The sequence below is a fragment of the Ursus maritimus genome, unplaced genomic scaffold (genome assembly GCF_017311325.1).
Source record: "Ursus maritimus isolate PB19 unplaced genomic scaffold, ASM1731132v1 scaffold_9, whole genome shotgun sequence".
NCBI classification, from domain to species: domain Eukaryota; kingdom Metazoa; phylum Chordata; class Mammalia; order Carnivora; family Ursidae; genus Ursus; species Ursus maritimus.
The window spans coordinates 33,695,527-33,718,706 of record NW_024427107.1 but is presented as its reverse complement, the minus strand read 5'-3'; the positions used below and the strand labels follow the sequence as shown (position 1 = coordinate 33,718,706).

Below are 23,180 nucleotides of genomic sequence, written 5' to 3'. Positions count from 1 at the left end.
GGGGTGGAAGGACAAGGGAAGTGGGTGTGGCTATAGAGGGCAACACAAGGAGTCCTGAGGTGATGGACCTTGATTGTTTATCAATGTCTACATCCTGGCCATGGATTCTGTGCTATAGTTTTACAAGATGTTACCGCTGGAGTAAACTGGGTAAAACAAAGTCCTGAGAGATTTTCATCAGATCAACTTCCAGTTTCGCAAATTCATCATATACTTGTATAGAGTTTTCCTCTTGTTACATACATAGGTAAAGATAAAATGTATTTTAAAACATTCATAGCAACACCATTTATAACAATTTATCATATAGACTGCAAGTATGCAAGTATACAACTTGAAGCAAAACTGTGAAAGCTAATTAGCGCTCTTCAAACCAAAAATCCATACATCCTCACCCCAGACACCTACTCAACTACTTGGTTATGGATTGGTGAAGCTCTGTGTTCAAACTCCTTAGTGTGCATGAAGAATGAGGAGGAGTGGTACTCACGTTCTGGAACTGTCTGAAAGGCACAAACTGGACTATATCTCGGATGGCTACCTCTCCAGATGGGGAGCGGAGACTTCCACCATCACCATCCAGAAACTCCATGGCACCGAAGTCAGCACCTCCTACTCCAACAATGATGATGGACATAGGAAGCTTGGCAGCATTAACTATAGCTTGTCTGGTCTCATCAAGGTCTGTTATCACACCATCAGTAATGATTAAGAGCACATAATATTGCTGCCAAGAAAGAAAATTATATCCACTGAACAGGTTGAGCTCCCAAACAATAAAAGCAATGGTTAAAAACATCTCCAGCTTAATGAGTCATTCAGTCTCTTTCTTGCTCAGTCTCCTTGCCAATCTCTACCCAGGATACAATCTACATGAAATATTCTAATTTCTCTAATGACAAGGGAATTTATTGATACAAAAATTGCAGATTTATTAAAAGTGCGACAGACCACAAAATAAGGTTGGCATAAATATACAGAAGCAAGACATCTAAATGTCAAAGATTAAACTTTTAGTGAGCATAGTGAGGAATAAATACTTTAACATAAGTATTAAATATGTTAAAGTATTGATCAAAGGAGTAAGTGGCAACTCTGCTTCTAAAAGGTCAAATATGGAAGTAGAATTGTTTATCAAACTAAAGTGTACTTTTTAAAAAACGGATATGGTTTAAGGAGGGGATCTTTCTCTCAATTCTGTCATTTCTGATAAACATTTTTAGAGGATGGTAAAATGTTATATAAAATTGTGACTCAATCTTTGGGTCATTTAAATCTGGAATGGAAATAAGTTTTATAACAAAGCTAACACGTGCTGCGTGTTTACTCTGCCCCAGGCACTGTGCACTTTATATGAATTACCTTATTTCACCTTTCAGCAATCATATGAGGTAAAATAAAATCCCTGCCTTACTTTTGGGTATAAAAAGTTATGAAGCTAAGAGAGATTTGGTATCAAGGTCCAACAGGTAATGGTTATCTAATCCAAACCTTTTAAATACAGTAAGTAATTTTTCATCACCAACCGAAATTATAAATTTTCTCAACCTTAATTTGTTAAGTCTACCTTTGAAAGGGTAGATGTTAATCATTTCTTTTTAGTAAAACCTATTTAAGAAAATTAATTCAAATGGCAAAGAAAAGACTCATGAGGATAAGGGCTATTTTTTTGTTGTCTTGTTTTTAATGATCACTAATTTAATAACAACAGTTGTTACTCCTGAACCAAAGATAGCTATATTATTACTTCATGCTCTTTGTATCTCAGTGGAACAAATAAATGGAAAAATGGCACCAGAAGCAACGCCCAGCCCACATGCTCCTTGTCCCCTGGCACTACAGCACTTACAGAAGCTGTCTGTTGTTGTGTGGCTGCAGCAGCAAACCTGGCCACATGGTTTATGATCGGAGAAAAATTAGTTGGTCCATAGAGTTTTATCTGAGGAAGGCAGGCCCGATATGCCTCTATAATGCCTTGGATTCCTAGATTAAAAAAAAGCAGTATTAAAAATTGTCAAACACAATTTAATTATTCATTGTTTACCATACTGGTTAATTTAATTATATATATGTATGTGTATGTATATATATGTCTATTGCTTTAGTTAAAAATTCTATATTCAAGAGTTCCTCTTAAACTATGTTATTACAAAACTTCATAGCTATGCTCCATTGCAAAAACCTACAAATGCTACCGTCCCCCAATAAAAGACATTTATTTTCATCTCAGCCAAATTATTCATTGATCTACAGTAGGACTGTTATATTGCATAATTTTTGTGTTTTAGGAACAAGACTTTAATGGAAAAGAATCATGAAAAATGTGCTGCAGCACACAACTGACAATAAGAGGTAAGAAAAATTTATTGATTAAATGGAAAAACTTTTGCACATGTGGCCATAGATTTTACAAAATCAGATGGCTATAAACCTAATGTTTTTTTTTGTTTTTTTTTTTTTAAAGATTTTTTTTTTATTTATTTATTCGACAGAGAGACAGCCAGCGAGAGAGGGAACACAGCAGGGGGAGTGGGAGAGGAAGAAGCAGGCTCCTAGCGGAGGAGCCTGATGTGGGACTCGATCCCGGAACGCCAGGATCACGCCCTGAGCCGAAGGCAGACGCTTTAACGACTGCGCTACCCAGGCGCCCCTATAAACCTAATGTTAATTGTAGTCAAGAGTTTACTCAATAACTTAAAGGTTAAGCATGGTATGGCAAACTGCATAGTTCCAAAAATTCCTTTCCAGGTTATGTATTACATTTTGCTGCCGAAATACTAATGTGTGTGTTTGTTTATGCCATACTGCCTGGGCCTTCTGGGATGTTGTATAGTGGAAGACTGGGCAGGGCCATTCAACAGCTTCGGCCAAAGCATGTAAATGGACATGACATTCATGTCTAAGTAGACATTTTAAGAGCCACTGCCTGTTTTCACCAGCAATCTTGCTCTTTCCCTCTGCAAAGGGAATAGCACATCCCAGATAAGGTCTTGAGTCCCAGAATAAGAAGAAACATAGAGCAGACTAGCGACATGTAAAGGGATATGTAAATGAGCAAGAAATAAACTACTGCTATTATAAATTACTGAGAGTTAGACTGTTATAACAGCACAACTTAGTGGAAGTTGAATGGCATTCCTGGTAAAAGCACTGCTAATGAAGCTTTGATGTGACATATGCGCCTGTGGAATCTACCCTTTATATTAGGGTGTCCAGGATGCAGGTAAGATACTAGAAACCCTCAAGAACGTCCCCCATGATATTTGTTGAGATCATCAAGGAAATTTGCCTCAAAAGATTTTAATGTAAACCAAAACAGGTCTCTTGCTTAAAATATATCCAATAGAACAGAGATCAACAAGGAAAAGTAGATACTTAATTTAAAAGTTTCACAAGACCAATTCTCTTAACAGTTAAGAGTTCTAATTCACTCCTCTTAGTCACTCTGAACTTAGGAAGAAGTTAGTTCAGTACTAACAAAAATAATATTAACATAGGCCAGCAGCAGGATCTTACTCCCTTACTGCAATGATACATACTGTAGAAAATTTGAGTCCCCAGAGCAATAATATTCTCTTTCATTTTTATCATCTCAGCTTGCTTTCAATTTGAAGATATATGAACTATTAAATTTCTTCACAAATATCAATTGCCTTCAGTTCCTCCACTAAAATTAAGTTATGCCAAAATCCTTCCTTTGCATTAAAGGAACAAGTGAGACATATTATTTCTGGGCAACTAAGTTCAATAATTAATTAAGAAAAGGGGATTCAATTTCCTTGCCTTAAAATAAGGTTGTATTTTTTTCAGCATAGTATGTTCTTTGTCTAAAACTAAAGGGATTGGGATGCCTGGGTGGCCCAGTTGTTTAAGTGTCTGCCTTCGGCTCAGGTCATGATCTAGTACCCAGGGTACTGTGATCTAGTCCCACATCAGGGGACTGAACAAGGAGCCTGCTACTCCCTCAGCTTACCACTCCCCCTGCTTGTGCTCTCTCTCTTTCTCTGAAAAATAAATTAAGTCTTTAAAAATAAAATAAAACCAAACAGATTATTTTTTCCAAACTATAAACCCAAAGTAGAAAAGCTGTGCTTAATGGCAGCCCAAAGATGGGCTCATTTTACTCAGAGTAAATGAACTTCTAAAAAGAATTATCACATGATATAAGTCATCTATATTTATTGGCAAGAAATGAGACATAATTACACCAAATTCCAAAAATTGTTCCAATTTCATCATAGGCATGAAACACAGTTCTCAAAAAGAATTGCTATTCCCAGTTTCAAATGGCTAGGGATAAAAAGGTCACAACTGGCCACTGAAAGTACATCAAAGGAACACTGAATTAGTGTGAAAAAAGTGCCCTGGAAAAACAAGAAAATCCTAATATAGGATGCCTGGGTGGCTCATCGGTTAAGCATCTGCTTTTGGCTCAGATCATGATCCGAGGGTCCTGGGATCAAGTTCCCCATCGGGCTCCTTGCTCAGTAGGGAGCCCTCTGCCTGCCACTCCCCCTGCTTGTGCTCTCTTCTCTTTCTCTCTCTGACAAATAAATAAATAAAATCTTAAAAAAAAAAAAAAGAAAAGAAAAACACCCTAATACAAACTATCCCAACAAAATGTTCATGCTCTTCTGCCTTATGAATACTGTTCATGAATACGAAGATAAGTAAAGACACCCTCTTTTGCTAGAAATCTAAACATTCTGTAACTGTCAACAGGACCCTTTGCAGAAAATTAGCTTATTGTCTACAGTTTTATGCCTCTGCCCCTACCTCCCTGTCGTCTTCCAAACTGTTCAGTCTTTTATCATTTTGTGGTACATTTGGTATTTTAGGTTGATTGCTCAATGGGTAAAAAGGAAGGAGCCCTTGGATATTTGAGGTATTAAAAAAAAAATGAAACAAATGTCAGCCTTCTGCTGTCTATTCAGAGGAAAGCCACTATAAGAATTTAATTCTTTGTTCCTTTAGCCCATTCAGATGTAGTCTGAGTAACAATTATTTGATGCTGGACATTTTTTTCCTTGTAGAGAGTGACTGCTACTCTTGAGAAAAGCTTCATAAATCTGATGTTGGATTACTCATTTTATTGAAGGTTTGTTTTAAAATAAGATGTGAAAATAATATGATTATTTTTATTGATGTATTCTCAAGATTGGGAATTTTCTTGTTCTGTTAAAGCCTCTTAAAGTAGAACTTATCCAACAATCATCATCATAATAGATTTGCACCATTAGTATCTTTAACACTCAAACTAACGTCGTGTAATTCTTCTAGTTTATACAACAGAACGTTAAATATGTCACAAAAAGAAAACTAGGGAGGGAATTTGAGTAAACCACAAGAAAAAAACAAGTAACAAACTAGTGAGGTGTTCAGTATAAAATCTTCCTGTTTATTTTTTAGCTTACCGTTGCAGTAGGGATTGGATGGATTAAAGTTCATTGGAAACTCATGAGAAACCTGCCAAAAGAGGAAAGGATTGATGAAGCCGGTTTTGCTTTTGTGGGAGGCAAATATTTAAAATAAGATTTCCTCTTACCTGCCACTGAGGAGGTATCTGAGCTCCAAAACCAAAAGCTGGAAACATTTTATCACTAGAAAGAAAATTCATAAAAACTGAAAGATCATTTTTTTCAAAATAGAAAATTTTATCTTTACTCTTAATAAATCTGATAGGTTTTTTAAAAAATTCAAAATCTTAGGAAAACATAAAGATTAAACCAATAATAACCACCAGAGAGAACCCATGTTAATATTTGGCATCAATCATTGTAAGTATTTTTCTGTGCAATGAGGGAGAAAAATGTCTCTCTCTATATACTTATAAAAATGGAGTTTAAATTCATATTTTATAATGTTATTTTCTACTTAAATACTACATATCATTTTGCTGAATAAATATGTAGATAAATCCATAAAGCTTTACAAACCACAAGTTCATTGGTTTATGGCAAACTCATCTGGCAGCAAAAGCTGACCTCAACTGATATGAGGTTATTTATAGCTTTTATTCATGCCACTGACTATGAATATTCATACATTTGGCCACAGAAACATGGTACAAATGCCACATGCAAAATTCTCACATTGTTTGTAGCAAAATGTGTGAATATTTGGCCCCGATGGTTTAGGGATAAGGGATTATGGACCTGAATATATAACATCATGTGAATGGCTGCCAAGTATTCCACTGTATCGATATTCTCCCTGAACCAATAAATATCCAATGTTTTGCTATTATAAAACACTGTAATGAACATACTAATTTTTCTGCTAGGATATATATTTTTGTAAGATTTTATTTATGTATTTGTCAGACAAAGAAAGAGAGAGCACAAGCAGGGGGAATGGCAGGCAGAGGGAGAAGCTGGCCCCCCGCTGAGCAAGAAGCCTGATGCTGGAATCGATCCCAGGAGCCTGGGATCGTGACCCGAGCTGAAGTCAGCTTCACTGACTGAGCCACCTAGGCATCCCAGCTAGGATACTCTTTTTGTATTAATTCTTAATGGTTCTTTTTGCATTGAGGATCGAACCTAAGTCAGACACATCAGGAGTATTTTTCCCAGTTTGTAGTCTGCCTTTAACTTTGTTTAAAATATACTTCCTATTATAGTTTTCAATATTAATGAATGTGAACAAATAAAATTTCTTTCATGATTTCTGCCTCTGCTGCCTTGCTTAGCCTTCCTCACTGCAAGATTATAAACAATTCACACATATTTATCCCTAGAACGTTCAAGGTTTGATTTTGATATTAAACTTCGAATTCATCCATAAAGTGTTTTGGAGTACGATATGAAACAGAAACTGCTACTCTCCACCTGTATCCATCCTCTCCATTCTTAATAATGGAACACCTGAGCTAGAGACCACATAGCTCTACTCCAGCTTCTCTGGGCTGCATGTGGCCAGGTGGTGGCTAGATTCTGGTTAAGAAAATGTGAGTAGAAGTGGTCGTCAGTTGCTTCTGAATGACGGTGCCCCTAGGAGGGAAGGCACCTGTACTCCTTCCCAGTTGTCTTTCTCTTCCTCCCACTGACTAGACAAGATGAGAAGCATAGCGGCTGCCTTGGACCCAGGGGTGGAATCTACGACTTGACAATGGTAGGACTGCCCTATCAGTCCTATACTATCTCTAGACTTGCAACATAAAAGAGAAATAAACCTCTATTTTGGTAAATGCACTTTGTTTTTGGGATGTCCATTCCAGCAGTTTGTCTATACTCTATACAAAATAGTACCCTAACAGGGGCACCTGGCTGGCTCAGTTGGTGGAGCATACGATTCTTGATCTCAAGGTTGTGAGTTGGAGTCCCATGTTAGGTGCAGAGATTACTTAAAAATAAAATCTTAAAAAAAAAAAAACTAGTACCTTAACATATACCAGTATGAGTTAGGGATCTAAATTTACTTCTGGTCTCGTTTAACAGCTATGACAACTCCTTTCCCCTAAAATGTCATCTCTATCACATACTAAGTTTACGTACACACTAGGGTCTATTTCAAAGACTTCTTGCTTTGTTCTATTGGTCATGTACTAGTTCTGTAATATTAATATAGCTTTAAAATAAGTTTTAATATCTGCTAGAACAAACTCCCCTCATTTTTTTCCCTGAAAAATTTCTTGGCTATTCTGATTCATTTTTCTTTCCAGAAAATTTTAAAAATCATTTTAGCACTGTCCGACTGCAATTTTGATTAGAATTGATTAATTCTGGGAGAAATTTTATATCTTACATCATTATGACATCTGCCTATCTAGAATCATGGTATATCTCTCCATTTAAAAAAGTTTCCTTCTCTGTCTCTTAGTACAACTTTGTAGATTTCCCTCACTATAGATCCTAGACCGCTTACTGAATTCATTCTAATTTTTTTTACATTATGAATTGCGACCTTGTATCTGCTATGATGTCTTAAATTGGTTATTGCTGGCTAGTGAGAAATTGCTGATTTTTAAATTTTTGTTGTATCTGACCACCTTTCTGAACTCTCACTACTTTCTAATATTTTTTTACTTGATTATTTTAGGTTTGAATTCATTCCTTATAGGTTTGCCAGAATTTATGTGAGAAATTGTCTGGTGCCCTTGTGAGGAGTGGCTCTCTGACTAGCTAGTCCATTCCTTCCATGGTTCCAGGTCTACTCAGGCTCTTTGAATCAACTTTGGGGGGTAATTTAAAGTCCCCCCTCCACCCAAAAAAATTATCCTTTAATCCAGATTTTCCAATATAATAACAAAGTTTTACATAGTATTAACTTTTAATTTTTAATGTTTTTTCCTGAATTTACGCTTATAATCTCTATCCCATTACTAATATTCTATGCATGTTTTCTTTTTCTTGGGGGTCAGCATTGGCAGATTGGCCTGAGTTTTGTTGAACTTGCAAAGAATCATCTCTACATTTAACATATTCATTAGTGGGGCTCTTTAAACTTTCCAAGTCCCTACTTTCAGTGCTTAGAGGAAATACAGCACAGTACATAATACAGCTTGGAATGCATGTCTCTGGAGCAGACAGCCCAGGCTCAATTCTGTCTCTGTCAGTTACCAGTTGAGTGACGCTGGACAAGTTAACTCCCTATGCCTCAGGTTTCTCATCTGTACACTGTAGATGATAATGGATGATAACAGTACCTATGTCACAGCAAAGTATGAGGATTAGGCGAGTATCACATAGAAACTATTAAATTGTACCTGACACATAATAGCTAATATATAGATAGAATCTGCTATTATTGTTATATCTTTATTTTTTCTTTCTATTCTTTTATTTTATTGAAAAGCTAATTCATTTATATTCCATTTTCTTGTTTAAAAATAAAAGCATGTAGGGGCGCCTGGGTGGCGCAGTCGTTAAACGTCTGCCTTCGGCTCAGGGCGTGATCCTGGCATTCTGGGATCGAGCCCCACATCAGGCTCCTCTGCTATGAGCCTGCTTCTTCCTCTCCCACTCCCCCTGCCTGTGTTCCCTCTCTCACTGGCTGTCTCTCTCTGTCAAATAAATAAATAAAATCTTTAAAAAAATAAATAAAAAATAAAAAAATAAAAGCATGTAAAGCCAGAAATTTTCCTCTATAAAGATAGGACCACACTGTATGTTAACAACCTAAAATTTAAATTAAAAAAAAAAAAAGATAGGACCATGTATATATTGTCTTCTTGGTGCTGCTTATTTCTAGATAGTCTGTTATTATACTTCGATTTCCTCTTTGATCTAAGAACTAGTTAAGATTTTTTTATTTCCATATGGTAAATTTTATTTAGTTATCCTTTTGTTATTAACTTCTAGGTGGCAGTCTGATAAAGTAACCTGGTACATTTTTTATCTTCTGTATAAGCCCCATTATAATTGTGTTACTTTAAAATTTTTATTATATTTCTAACTATTTTCAGTAGAAATACTTTGATACTCTGTTATCAAACTTGTCCATGGTTATATTTTCATTTTGGATTATGTAACAAAGTTTTCTATAAAATAATTTTTTATTATATTTAATGAGTTTTGCCTTAAATTCTACTAGCCTGATATCAGAATTGCCACCTTTGCTTTAGATTTGTTTGCATTTGCCTGAAAAGTTTGCCTCTTTAAATGTCATAGCAGATTAATGAAAAGCTCCATCATATATAAGGGCTTTTATCATAAAATAATAGGCAAAGACAAGTGAAAATTTATACTGTGCCCTAAGAGATCCAGAACAAAAAATTATTAATGTGGACTTTTTTTTTTTCTATTGTTTGGTAAACCTTCAAGAGGGTCTATTTAATCTATTTAAAAATCTACACATTGAGAATCTATTCAAAATATTTTACAGCAATTAGGTCAAGTTATCTTTTGGTACTTGTTCAAAGTTGCCATTAAGGAAATAATTTGAGGGGCTTCTGGGTGGCTTAGTCGGTTATGTGTCTGACTCTTGATTTTGGCTCAAGTCATGATCTCAGGGTCATGAGATCCACTGCCAAGTGGGGCTCCAAGCTCAGCAGGGAGTCTGCCTGGGATTCTCTCCCTCTCCCTCTGCCCCTTCCCCCCACTTGCCTGCTCTCTCTCTCTCTCAAATATATAAATCTAAAAAAACCAAGAAAAAAGAAAATATGACAGTGACTGCCAAGAAAAAGACATGTTAATAAATGGTGTCTACAAATATTTACAAAATGTGTCATCTAGACTTCAATCACACAGTAACTTATCCCTAATAAGTAAACCCCAATGAAACTAGATCAAAGAAACAAGCCTTCTTGACTCCAGTCAGCTGTTAAATAAACAAGCTATATATAACACATTATAACTGATCATAGCTAGAGATAAGAGGTCAAAAGTAAACCCTAAGACTGCACAAAGAGAAAACTAAAAAAGATAACACAAAAGAAATTTTAGAGAGAAAGTTATGAAAACAACTATTTTAGTCATACTCACGTATCATAATCTTGAATGACCAGTCCCACAGACCAGATAGCAGTCAAATACTCATTAACACCATTGGGGCTGATGTAATGAAGGGAGTCAGGAGACCTTGGGTCACCATTAGAGCCAGTGAAGTCCACTCCCACCTGCCAAATAACAATCACAGCCCTTACTAAGGAGAAGCCGTACGCTTAACGTCCAGGAGACAGACAAACACTCATCCCACAGCCTGCTGCTGCCATTTCCTAACAAATGCCTGGGCCTACCAGTATTTCCACAGACAATTAAACAGTTAAAGCTTCAGCCTGAAACAACCTGCTATTCATATTTTTTCTAGATGACTCAAATCCATGAATTATTATACCCATGACTTTAGACATAGGGCTTGTTTTGTAGGTTGTTTGACTAATGCTTTCTATAATTTACTCTGGGACATATCTGCTTTCCTTCAGAAGGAACAGATCTTATCAATAAAGTTGAAAGCTTCTTGATGAACTTAAACAACCTGTCTGAGTAGACCATACTAAACTGCTTGTGTAAATTTCAAAGTCAGTTTTACAGGAAAAGAAAGAACACTGCAAAACAGTAGGAAAAAGTAACATGTTACAGCCTACCTTGAAAAAGTCAGTGTTACTTACAGTGAAATTCAGCTGACATCCTCCCATGATATAATCAAGGAATGTGCATTCCACTGTAATCTAAAAACAAATAGCAAACTATTAAAATAAAAAATCTCTTTATTGGGTACCCGGGTGGCTGAATCAGTTGAACATCTGACTCTTGGTTTTGGTCAGGTCGAGATTTGTGGGTCATGGGATCGAGCTCCCACGACAGGCTCTGCACTCAGCGGGGAGTCTGCTTGGGATTCTCTCTTCCGCTCCTTCTGCCCCTCCCCACCTCTAAAAATAAATAAATCTCTAACATACAAGAGATACAAAGAGCTCTCTGACATATATTTTTCACAGTTTAGAAACTGAACAGAACATGATATAAGCACATGGAAACCACCCTAGCATTTGAGTTTAAGTACCCCTGCCCCTACTTGTCAAAAATCTGTAACATTTTACTTTGAGATAATTAAAGCAATGTTAAAATTATAATTTTTTTAAAGATTTATTTGAGAGAGAGCATGAGTGGGGGAGGGGCAGAGGGAGATGACAGAGAGAGAGAGAGAGAGAGAGAGAGAGGAGCAGACTCCCTGCTGAGCAGGAAACCCAAATTGGGGCTCAATCTCATGACCTGAGCTGAAATCAAGAGTTGGACACTCAACTGACTGAACCACCCAGGCGCCCCTAAGATTAGAATATTAATGGCCAAAGATGAAATATACTCACTTTAAGTTTTAAGAAACTAGTAATGAGTCTAATATGTTGAGAGCTTGAAAATAATCAAGATTTAAACAAAACAAAACAAAAAAAACCCCTCATTTGTTGTAAGAAATCTCTTGAATTTTTCCCTCTATTTATAATATCTCAACTTGAAATTATGACCAGGATAGATGCACTGAGTCAGATCATTTACACTAATACCCTGGGAAAATACCATGATGTTTCACATTTCCTAAAATAAGGAAAAAACTTTAATATTCTTTGTCTTTTGCCAAAAAGTTGTCAAACCTTTGAAGCAAAGTTACTTAAAAGATTTCTTTACTATTTCCACTCTCATCTAAGGGTGTCCAGATGATCATATGATTTTCAACTGCCCAAAATTCAATTCACATTTCCTAAGATAAGGAAAAACTTAAATATTCTTTGTCTGTTTGTTTAATTTATACCATACTGAAATTTAATCTCCTTATACTATAAATGGTTAACATCAACTAACCTCACACTGTTTCACACTGATAACACCTGAATTCTTGTAGCTTTTCTTCTTTTGCCTCTTTTTTTCATTTATGCATTCAAATTCCACCTGTAGGAAGAAAAGACAAAATATTAATTCTTAGTAGTGATATAAAAAATGCCAATGTTGGGGCGCCTGGGTGGCTCAGTCAGTTAAGTGTCTGCCTTTGGCTCAGGTCTCCATCCCAGGGTCCTAGGATCAAGCGCAGTCGGGCTCGCTGCTCAGAGGGGAGCCTGCTTCTCCCTCCGCCCCTCCCCCACTCATGCTTGTGTGTGCATGCTCTCTCTCTCAAATAAATAAATAAAATCTTTTTTTAAATGCCAATGTGATTTTTCTCTTGGAATCAAACCACCTGTTGACGTAGGTCTGCTGCTTTTTACATAATAAAGTAAGTGAAATATTTATCACTGAAATTTCCAAAAGGCATTCCTAAGATTGTATACCTTTTAAAATAGTTCCTAAATATAGACTTTGCCTCTGTAGATGATTTCCTTGCAAATGCTCCAAGTAGCATTCTTTATTTTTTATAAGGGAAATAAAATATTACTCTTTCAGAAAGAACAAAAATATGCTACTTAGAAAACAAGGAAAAAACCTACCATCAGAAAACAGAAATATATGGAGCCTAACTGTATGGTAAAATATGCAAAGATCATCTCTTTCCCCTGGGAATACTTTCAGGAATAGAACTAATATCTTACACCTTCTTTTCACTATAATTCCTTTCCCCAAACAGAAGGATCTTCTTTTCCACCTCCTTGGCTCAAGCCCTCTTCTATAACATCACCTACTATTTCAGTCTTCTATCTCCATTCATCTCTTTAAACTTTAACTTTAAACTTCTACAACCATATAAAATTTAGTTACATACTTTGTGTTATTCTCAATTGTTTCATTTCATTAATTTTGTTTCATACCTAAGATACAGTCACCTCCAAATTATACCTTCAGATTTTCTCTATCTTGATACTCAATGAATACTTGATGAGACACCTTTTCTGATTAATAGAAAGTAACTTATATACTTCAGACAGTCACTGCTAATTTCCTAAGAATCAAACATTAAAAGGTACAATAGATACAATGCTAAAAAACAAAATTATGTTAAACAAATTCTTTGATAGTTCAGGATCCTGCCAGAGTCTCAGTCATCATCAAAAATATTGACTATTGAATATTTGAGATGTGGGAAAGCCCTAAAGAGAATTTTCATTAGTCAAAGTCTGTGTTACTTCATTTCATTTATTCTCACTTCTACAGAGCGTCTACCAAGTGGCAGGCACTGTTTTAGGCACAGAGATGATAAGATATGGCCCTGCCTTTGAAAAACAAGAGTGGGTAAACATCATCACTGCAGCAACATTCAAAGCCCCATTCTGTTGTGGTGAAGGGAAGGACCAAGATAGCTGGATTTAGAAAAACCCTACATGACCCATAAAGTATTATAGAGTTAGTTGTTCATTCATAATCTTCTAAAAGCAGGTCATTTACTGATTCTGCAAGATAGTGACAAAGTGAAATTACTAAAACAACAGTCCAGACCACTCCTCATGTTTAGTTCTTTTAGATTGTTTTATTTGAACTGTTCGGATTTTTAGCATTTTCCATTAGTTCTGCTTTTTAAAAAAAATTCTTTAAATAGGATAGTAACAGCTGAATTTTGCTATTTTATTTCAAAAACTCTTAATTCAAAGCTAATTCAATTTTTGCACTTAAACCATTAGATATGATTTTAAAAGCCTTCTCTACTTCACACAAGCATTTCTGTACAGGCTACTTCTAGTACCTGTCCTTTGTGACCGGAGAGTAGGGACAGGGCTATAGATCTCTATGTGACCTACTGAAAATTCTAATCTCATTATGTTTGTTTAAAACCCCTTTCTCCCCTCATAAGTGTTATTTATTTATTTAGTATTTAAGTTTTGATCTAAAACTATCAGTATCTTCTCTTAAATTACCTCACTTAAATGACTAGGTAAAAAAGACCTCACCTAACCATAACCTCTTACTTCTTAAACCCTATGTTTGTGTTTTCAAAAGCAAAGGCCATATACATGAACATTATGCATGTTCTCTAAGCATGTAATAAACAATTCATATTATTCTGTTATAAAGAGAATTAACAGCTAATCTCATTCAAACTAGAAAGGAAATAAGATGGGAGCAATTGATAAGTTTTACTCATAAAAGGCTCCGAAATAGTTTTTAGCCACCTAGGTTTTATTTTTTTAATTTATTTTTTAAAGTCTTTTTTTTTTAAGATTTTTATTTATTTATTTATTTGACAGAGAGAGAGACAGCCAGCGAGAGAGGGAACATAGGCAGGGGGAGTGGGAGAGGAAGAAGCAGGCTCCCAGCAGAGGAGCCCGATGTGGGGCTCGATCCCAGGACTCGGGGATCACGCCCCGAGCTGAAGGCAGATGCTTAACGACTCAGCCACCCAGACGCCCCATAGTCACCTAGGTTTTAGAGACAGAAAAGTTTCAGAAGCACTCTTAGAAATATGTTGGGATGCTAAATAATAAACTGAATGTAGTAAAGGCACATGAATGATCTTAACAAAATTAGTATCTTTAGATGGAGGCTTAATATTATATAATTTGAAATACCGTAAGTATGGTTTTATCCTTTCCTTTTGTAGAGGAGAGAAGAGCCAGAGGCAGACTGTACATTACGTTCAAGCCCAGGTATTTATCTAGTGTTATAGAACTTAATTATTATGACCAAAGAAATGCCAAGTGCTTTAAAACTAGGGATTTTCAATCAAACCATATATGTTTTCTGAAGCTAAAGGAAACCAAACCTCTAATTATAAATGTAAACTTATATTCCCAAGTATGGATTTTGGATCATCCAATTACTACACATATAAGATCCACAGATTTCAGAACATTTTGTAACATAGAGTAAAAACATGGCAAACTGTTTGCTATACCAAGAAAAAAAAATGAAATAATAAATACATGGCCAAACAGTAAAGTACATTCAAGTGACAAAGATTCAACTTACAGGTGAATTTCTGGAGGCTTCTTTCAGCTTTGTCATGGTGGTTTGAAATGTTCCAATGAGATCATGTGACCCATCATTATCATAATCATAGCACTCTACCTAGAATTAAGTATCATAAAAATATGTAAAAATCAACATCATTTTGTTTAAAGGGATTGACTGCAATAAATGGGACTTACCAAGAAGTGTCCTATTAATTAAAATAAGTGAAAATGTTTAATAGGAGAAGTAGGAACTAACTTCCTGGAGGACTAATACTGAAACACTTTCAAACCCCAGCTATCCTTGGGATGGGGCTCTAGGATAGATCATAAGCAGATGAAAAATACAAATACTGTTTAAATTTCACATTAAGCAGTTTCCACTTCATCTATCATGCCCTTTATAAGAGATGATAAAATCAAAATGGAATTACACCTTCTTTCTCACCCCACTTCTTTACTTCGTTATCACTATACAATGACTAAAAGCCATCATCTGCAGGAAGAAAGGAAGTCAGTATCCTAGACAACTAAAACTTGTATAATTAAATCCTAGATGATTTAGAAATATGGCAAATGTATTTCATTAGCTGCAATCTGGTAAGGCTAGGCTTGTATTCAGAGTTAGACATGATGAAGTCAGATTTGCACCCTTCTGATAATCACAACTCTTAGAATGAAAAAGAAAATTTGAGGAAAGGAGTACTTAATCCACTGAGGAAATATCTGGACTGGTCATTTTAACTCTATTTCCATGTAAGAAAAGGTTTCTAATTCTATTCCTATCTTTGGGTCTCACCCAATGCTTGTTCTCTTTTAAGGCAGATAGAAGAGAGCTGAGAGTACTTGATGTGCATATAGTTTTGTGCCAAGTTGACAGTGTAGCCAGAGGGTAAATATTCACAAGAATACCTGATTATTCAGTGCACTGAGAATATTAAGGTGGTGTGAACTGTTAGCAAACAGAGGTGTTCATTGTGATCATCGAACAACCAATGCCTTTATAGTGCTTTGTAATTTCAGAACAGATTATCTCATTTCCACATTTATTATGTGCACTGCACACATTATCTACATAGGCTTGTGAAGTGGACAAAGGAATTAAATAGTGTTAGAAGATGATATGTTTTATTTGGTAACCAAAATAGGTAAAATAAAGCTGTGCTAATGACACTTTTGAATTCTTCTAGAGATTTAAAATAAAAGCCTGTAACTAAGAGTATTTGCCAAGAGAGTATCCTTTACAAAGTTATATTAATTGCCAACTTAAAATGCTTAGGATTTATGTGTTCACCCAGAAAAGTGATTTATTTTCTTCTCAGTTCTATGAGAAGTGAACTGTGTGCCTATCATAGCAGGAAGTATTTCATCCCTTACTAATATTTTCATTATTATTCCAGGGAGACTAAAAATCAGTCAATAAAGACAAGGACTAGAATTGCAATTTCGAGTAACTATAAAGGGCTTTTATTTGTTGTAAACAGTTTGGTCACTGACCAATTATGACAATTTGATTCTTGCCTTACATATTTGATAGTTAATTCTTATTTATTTATTTACTTATTTATTTATTTTTTAAGATTTTATTTATTTATGTGACAGAGAGAGAGAGAGAGAGAGACAGCCAGCGAGAGAGGGAACATAGGCAGGGGGAGTGGGAGAGGAAGAAGCAGGCTCCCAGCGGAGGAGCCTGACGTGGGGATCGATCCCAGAACGCCAGGATCACACCCTGAGCTGAAGGCAGACGCTTAACGACTGAGCCACCCAGGCGCCCCTGATAGTTAATTTTTAAACAAAAGTCCCTTTATCTGACTCTTCAAACTGTGAGAGGAAAAGAAAATTAATGATCTTAGTAATTTTTTTCCAGAGAAAGTAAAATTAAGATGAAGACAAAAGCAATCTTAAGATTTTCATGATTTCACTTTTAAATAGATCTTTTAATTATGGAAAAAAGAACTTGATTTTTATTTATTTATTTGTTTGTTTGTTTATTTATTTATTTATTTATTTTTAAGTAAGCTCTATATCCAACGTGGGGCTTGAACTCACCACCCTGGGATCAAGAGTAGCACGCTCTACCGAATGAGCCAGCTGGGTGCCCCAGAACTTTGCATTTTAGATTTGCATTCAGGAAACTCCAACTTCTATCTAAGACAAGATCAAGCTTCAATAAGACCAATTTTATTTTTTTAAAAAGCATATGAACACCTAAAACTCTTCATATGGCTAGACTGCCTGAGACTTCACGAAACGTAAAAAGATTTTTAAGTTAGAATTTCTGCTATCTCACTAGGAAAAACTCACTGTTGCCCCATTGAAGGCAAACGTTTGGTGCTAAAGAAAGATGTGACATTTATAATGCTGGCCTATGTTCAGATACAGTTTGAGGTAAATGATGTAATGATTTGTGTCATTTAATTTCTCTTCTCAAAAGTTCAAAAACTAGTACTATTGGGTATCATCAGTGCTTGTGACATTGAAATACATGCATATATACATATGCAAATATGTATATATGTACAAGAATGCACACACCACACAATACTACATTCACTAAGGCATTCCCATTTTAGGCAAGGTGGCAGCATGCATGATTATTTCTTTTACTCACTTGATCTTATGAGAATAATAATACATGCTGGAGTGATAACACTGGCACGTTCACACAGCAGCAAAGAAACTATCAATGATTCTGACTCTATCCTCTGCTCTAAAACTCTTTACCACACCTCTAAACGATTTCCAAACACCAAGAGAATCACAGATGTATGACTTTGTAATATTGCAAAGAAATACAGCACTAAAGAAATAAAGACAGTCATGATGTGGCAAACCAAGTTGTGTATAGTTAAAACAAACTGAGAAAGTTTTAAGAGCGGAAGACATTCATCAGAGAAAGCTCAGAAAATCAGTTTACTTACTATAATAAAATAGCCCTGTAAGCATGCCACTGTGTGCAAAAAAAGTTTAAAAAACATTGTTTCATTGTTAACATATTATTTCAAGCAATCAGTTATGGTTTAGGCATTTCTTTTCCCCAACCTTTCCTGTTTCTCAGGTCTAATAAAGTTTCAACTTATTATTTTTAATGTGAAAAGCAAAAGTTCTAGATTTAGTATAACAATAGAAAGTAATTTTTAAAACTACTCTTCTACTATTTATTTTTTACCTAAATCTTCACTGCTGTTTGAAATACCCCATAAATTGTACTTATATTGATTTTTAAAGTTCTCTGCCAACTGAGGACAAATTTTTTTGGATTTAAGGAAGGACGCCATTTTCAATGTAACAGCATCTGTGCTATGTATAATGGTTTACAAAACTTTCACTTTCATTCATTTAATCCTTCCCTTTTTTCGTAATATAGACATTATTTTCTCTATTGTATAAGTGAAGAAGTTTGATGACCTGCCCAAGATCCTTTATCTGGTTGAAAGCCTAAGTCAAGACTTGGACTATAGCCTGACATGAAATCCTGTGCTCCGTGCCATCACCTTTCCTGTTTTTACTGTATTCATTACCAAAGGAAAAACAAAACAAACCCCACTTCAGTTTGCTGACAACTAAACACAAGAAGAGGCTTCTATCTGGAATCTTATGTAAAGAGACTCTAGTATAATGTGTCTTAAAAATAATATTTTCTAATAATTGGCTATAAATTAAAACATTAAAAAAAATTCTTAGATGCCTGCTATTTCCTATTCCCACTCTGTTTTCCTAATACTTTATACTAAAGCCATCTAGAAGTTTTCAATGAATAATATCTTGCTCTGAAAATAAGCAATGGAAAATGCCACCACTATTTTCCTCTGCTGCTGAGTGTAGAAGGAAGCTCTGGGTTTTTAGTCAAAGTAACATCTGCTTTTACCTGCAAGGGATGCACCAAAGACAAAGAGGGCAGTTAAAGGTTCCTATTTGCAGAGCAAAGGAATCTTATTAAAAAGGAGGAAAGATTCAAATTGGACATTTTATTTTTAAAAATGAAGAGTAAAATAAAAATCACAATGTTTGATTAAGCATTAGGCCAACAGATCAGTCAAATGTGTCTACCCTTTCAAACTGACCATTTACTTACCAGAGACATTTCTATTTTAATATTCCTAAATACAAATAAAATTCAGTCCTTACAGGTATCTATTAGATATTTACTTCTATTAAATACTATCTAATCAACTAGTTTTATATAAGATATATGTGTATATATATAACATATATATAACTTTAAATTACCTTGATAGTTTTGTCCATATCTCCATAGCACAGGGAGTTAAGAGAGATTTTAAAAGGCCTCCAAACAGGATTCAAGTTATTTTTAATAACCTGTAAAATGAAGATTTCAAAGACTTGTTAGAAAAACATTCAGGGAGGTAGGGGGATGGGCTAGCCCAGTGATGGGTATTAAGGAGGGCATGTATTGCATGGAGCACTGGGTTATATGTAAACAATGAATCATGGAACACTACATCAAAAACTAATGATGTATTGTATGGTGAATAACATAAAAAAAAATAATTAAAAAATTAAAAAATTAAAGAAAAAAGAAAAACATTCAGTTCATTAACTTTTGCTCTTCCTTTTCCTAGATTCTTGCTACATTCTCATCAATCATCCTTCGCCTTTTCACCCAATCAACTTTTTCAATGAAAAACTACCTAGGACAATATTATACAAATGTTAGAAGGAAAATGTGATAGATACATTCTGAGAAAAGAAAAGAAACTTGGAAAATATATTTCACCCATTACAAGGTACACTTAGAAACTACAGACTTTTGCAGATTTTGTCAGAAACCAGGGTTTTCATTGCAGGACACAGAAGACTCAAATTTGGAATAAGAAAGGATGAGAAAGAACCTTGCTGGGTTGGACTTTGAACTGAAGAAAGAGTCTAAATTCATGATTTAAAATTTTTGTAAATATACATATACATAATAAACATATACGCAAATACACGTTTCCCAGTTATGTCCATTGAAAAGGTGTAAATGAAATGACATCTCGGTAGCAATAAGTATATCTAGCACTACTCTCTTAAAGGAATAGGGTTCCAAGAGAAAGGGCTCATTCCAGACCTGAGACAGAGTGAGCATAAGGTGACCTGAGAATATACTTTAATATAAAGTAAGAGAATGAGGGCACCTGGCTGGCTCAGTCAAAGGAGCATAAGACTCTTGATCTCAGGGTCATGAATTTAAGCCCCATGTTTGGTGTAGAGATTACTTAAAAGGTAAATAAATAAACTTTAAGTTTATTTAATAAACTTATAGTATTTATATTAAATATGGTATATTTAATAAACTTATTAAATAAATAAATAAATAAATAAATAAATAAATAAATAAAGGAGTGCTTAAAGACTAATGGGGTTATGTTAAAACAACCCAGAAGACTTTTGAATCTCCCTGGTAAAATCTGGATTAATTTGAACAGCAAAAATAACGACAGTAATGAATTATAACACAATGAATACACTGTGTTATAATAGTCATGAGTCTACGATGATACTAAAAATAAAAAAGTTAGAGGACAGATGAAAGAGGAGTATCTGCTAATATATGTAAAGGGATGAAAGACAGAGAAAAAAAATCACTATTTTATAGCCCCTAATACAAAAATTGATTTAGGTATAGATCATCAATAGACAAGGGATATGCTAAAGAACAGTTTAATCACACAGTCTCAAAGTATCACACCACAGATCACATATTAATTACAAAGGGAAAAAAACGGGACTTTATCATGGCAAGATCTAGCGGTCACCAGCTTAACCAAGTAGACAAGTTTGGCAGCATCAATACTGGACAGCTTGATACCATGGATCCTCTGATGATACAGAGCAAGGTACACACATAATGTTCTTGATGGAATTGTTTGATTTGGATGTAATTGGAAGGAAACAGAAGACTCAGAATGTTAGACATACTGGTCTTGATTCTTCAGGAGATTCAATGGCATGAAAATATAAGGCAGGTAAGGAGAAGAATCTTATATATTGGGAACATAGGAACCAAATGCGAAATGTGAACCTTGAATTGATCCTGGACAAAAAAATGTGGAGATATATCTCCATACACACATATGTGTGTATAGCTATGTATACGTGTATATGTGTGTGTGTGTGTGTGTGTATAAACATGTGTGCGACAACAGGGGAAATCTAAATTTAAATGATATACAGAGCGATATAAATTTTGAGTCCTAAATTAAACTCTCAGGTGTAATTGTATAGGAGAATGCCCTTGTTCTTAAGAAATACCTGCTGTACTATTAAGGTGAAGAGTCATGATGTCTGCAGCCTACATTAAAATGGTATTGCAAATGGGAAGTATATGTGTGCATGTGTGTGTATGTGTGTGAGAAAGAACACACATGTAGATATGACCAGTTGGTAAATCTCAGTGAAGGATACACAGGTATACATTTTAGTGGTTTTTACAGGGTTTTTAATTTTTCAAAATAAAAATTTTACTAATAGTTCACCCTCCACATGAAAAGAAAAAAAAATGAGTATGTTGATCTTGTGTTTCTGGCTATATTATGTCTGAACTCAGTTTGATATTTTTATAAATACATAATTTTTTAAAATTTAGATTACTACAATTCCAATGGAAACCCCAACTCTACTTTTTCAAATTCAGATATTCACCTCTGTTCGATGAACCATTAGCCAGTTTCCATCGGATGTCTGCTTGTGGAATTCCAGGTATGGATCTGACTTTCCAAATAGATCCTACGTTTAAAAAAAGTCAATTATTCTCCTCTGAAACCATGTGAAACCACACTTGTATATATTACATATTAGCAATACCTGAAGTCTTACTCCATAGTATAGATATATACAGTACAGTACAGTAGTAAATACAAATCCCATCACCTTCCTCACAAACTTACAAACTTGCTGATACCTACAAGGAGAACTATTAAGGCCTTTGTGATAAGTGCTCATAATACTATGTATCACACCTTCACTTCTCAAAAAAACATGAGAACATGGCTTTAAAATACAGTGAACAATAGAACCCATGATCAATAAAATATGTTTTGGGCTTGTTTTCATTATTAACAGTATTCATCCACATAGCACTGAATAGTTTTATATAAATGACATCCCAAACATTAGTCATACTGACTCCATGAGGGACAGAGCAGTTATCAGCAATAAAATGGATTCAGAGAGGTTAAATGACTTTGGCAAGACCACACATCTAATGAATCCATGGATCTGAGTCTTGACTTTATATCTTATCCTTCTATGTCCAATACTTTTCCACCAATTCCACACATTTCTTTACACACACAAGGGAGTAGAGGTAAATATGTGAAGTGCATAACAGAATTATTTCAAGGGTATAAGTACATCTTCTTTTTCCTCTGTAATTTATCGCAGCACCCCAGTATAATGCTGACCCACACTGAGTGCTCAAAAATACCCTATCACCATCCTCAACACAAACACACACATATATGCACACACACACAAATACACACACACATATACAGAGATAAAATTCTGGAATAATGATCAAATCACTTCCAGAGGTCAAACTCAAGTAGTGAGATTATAAACTATTTTGTCTTCTCATTTTTGTTTGCCTTTATTTTGAAATTTTCATACTCCTTAGAATATACTACTTATTATTTGTCAAAGTGAGAGGAAACCTATTATTTCCACAGTAATATATGCAGCTATGTACCTGAATTGAAGATTTTTTGAGTCCTAAATTAAACTCAGTATTAAATTAAGAACTAAGATAATGTTATCTCTCTCCTCAGCTGTTCAGTGTTAAGCAAGTAATATATTTGGTACAGTCAAAAATATAAACATGGTGTGGGGGGGGATGGTGGGAAGCACCTGGGTGGCTCAGTTGGTTAAGCATCTGACTTTGGCCCAAATCATGATCTCAGGGTCCTGGGAGGGAGCCCCATGTCAGGCTCCCCAC

General features: G+C 35.1%; 1 protein-coding gene across 1 annotated transcript in view; it reads right to left on the bottom strand.

The window, feature by feature from the left end:
- CPNE3 (copine 3) overlaps positions 1-23,180 on the bottom strand; it is a 50,497-nt gene that overhangs the window by 4,601 nt on the left and 22,716 nt on the right. The window contains exons 6-15 of the mRNA XM_008689116.2: positions 21,887-21,970; positions 19,472-19,561; positions 15,261-15,359; positions 12,234-12,320; positions 11,048-11,107; positions 10,422-10,555; positions 5,546-5,600; positions 5,415-5,466; positions 1,850-1,983; positions 491-727 (exon numbers count right to left, since the gene is read on the bottom strand). Of these exons, the coding sequence (XP_008687338.1) occupies positions 491-727; positions 1,850-1,983; positions 5,415-5,466; positions 5,546-5,600; positions 10,422-10,555; positions 11,048-11,107; positions 12,234-12,320; positions 15,261-15,359; positions 19,472-19,561; positions 21,887-21,970 (1,032 nt within the window). The remainder of the gene's footprint in view (positions 1-490; positions 728-1,849; positions 1,984-5,414; positions 5,467-5,545; positions 5,601-10,421; positions 10,556-11,047; positions 11,108-12,233; positions 12,321-15,260; positions 15,360-19,471; positions 19,562-21,886; positions 21,971-23,180) is intronic.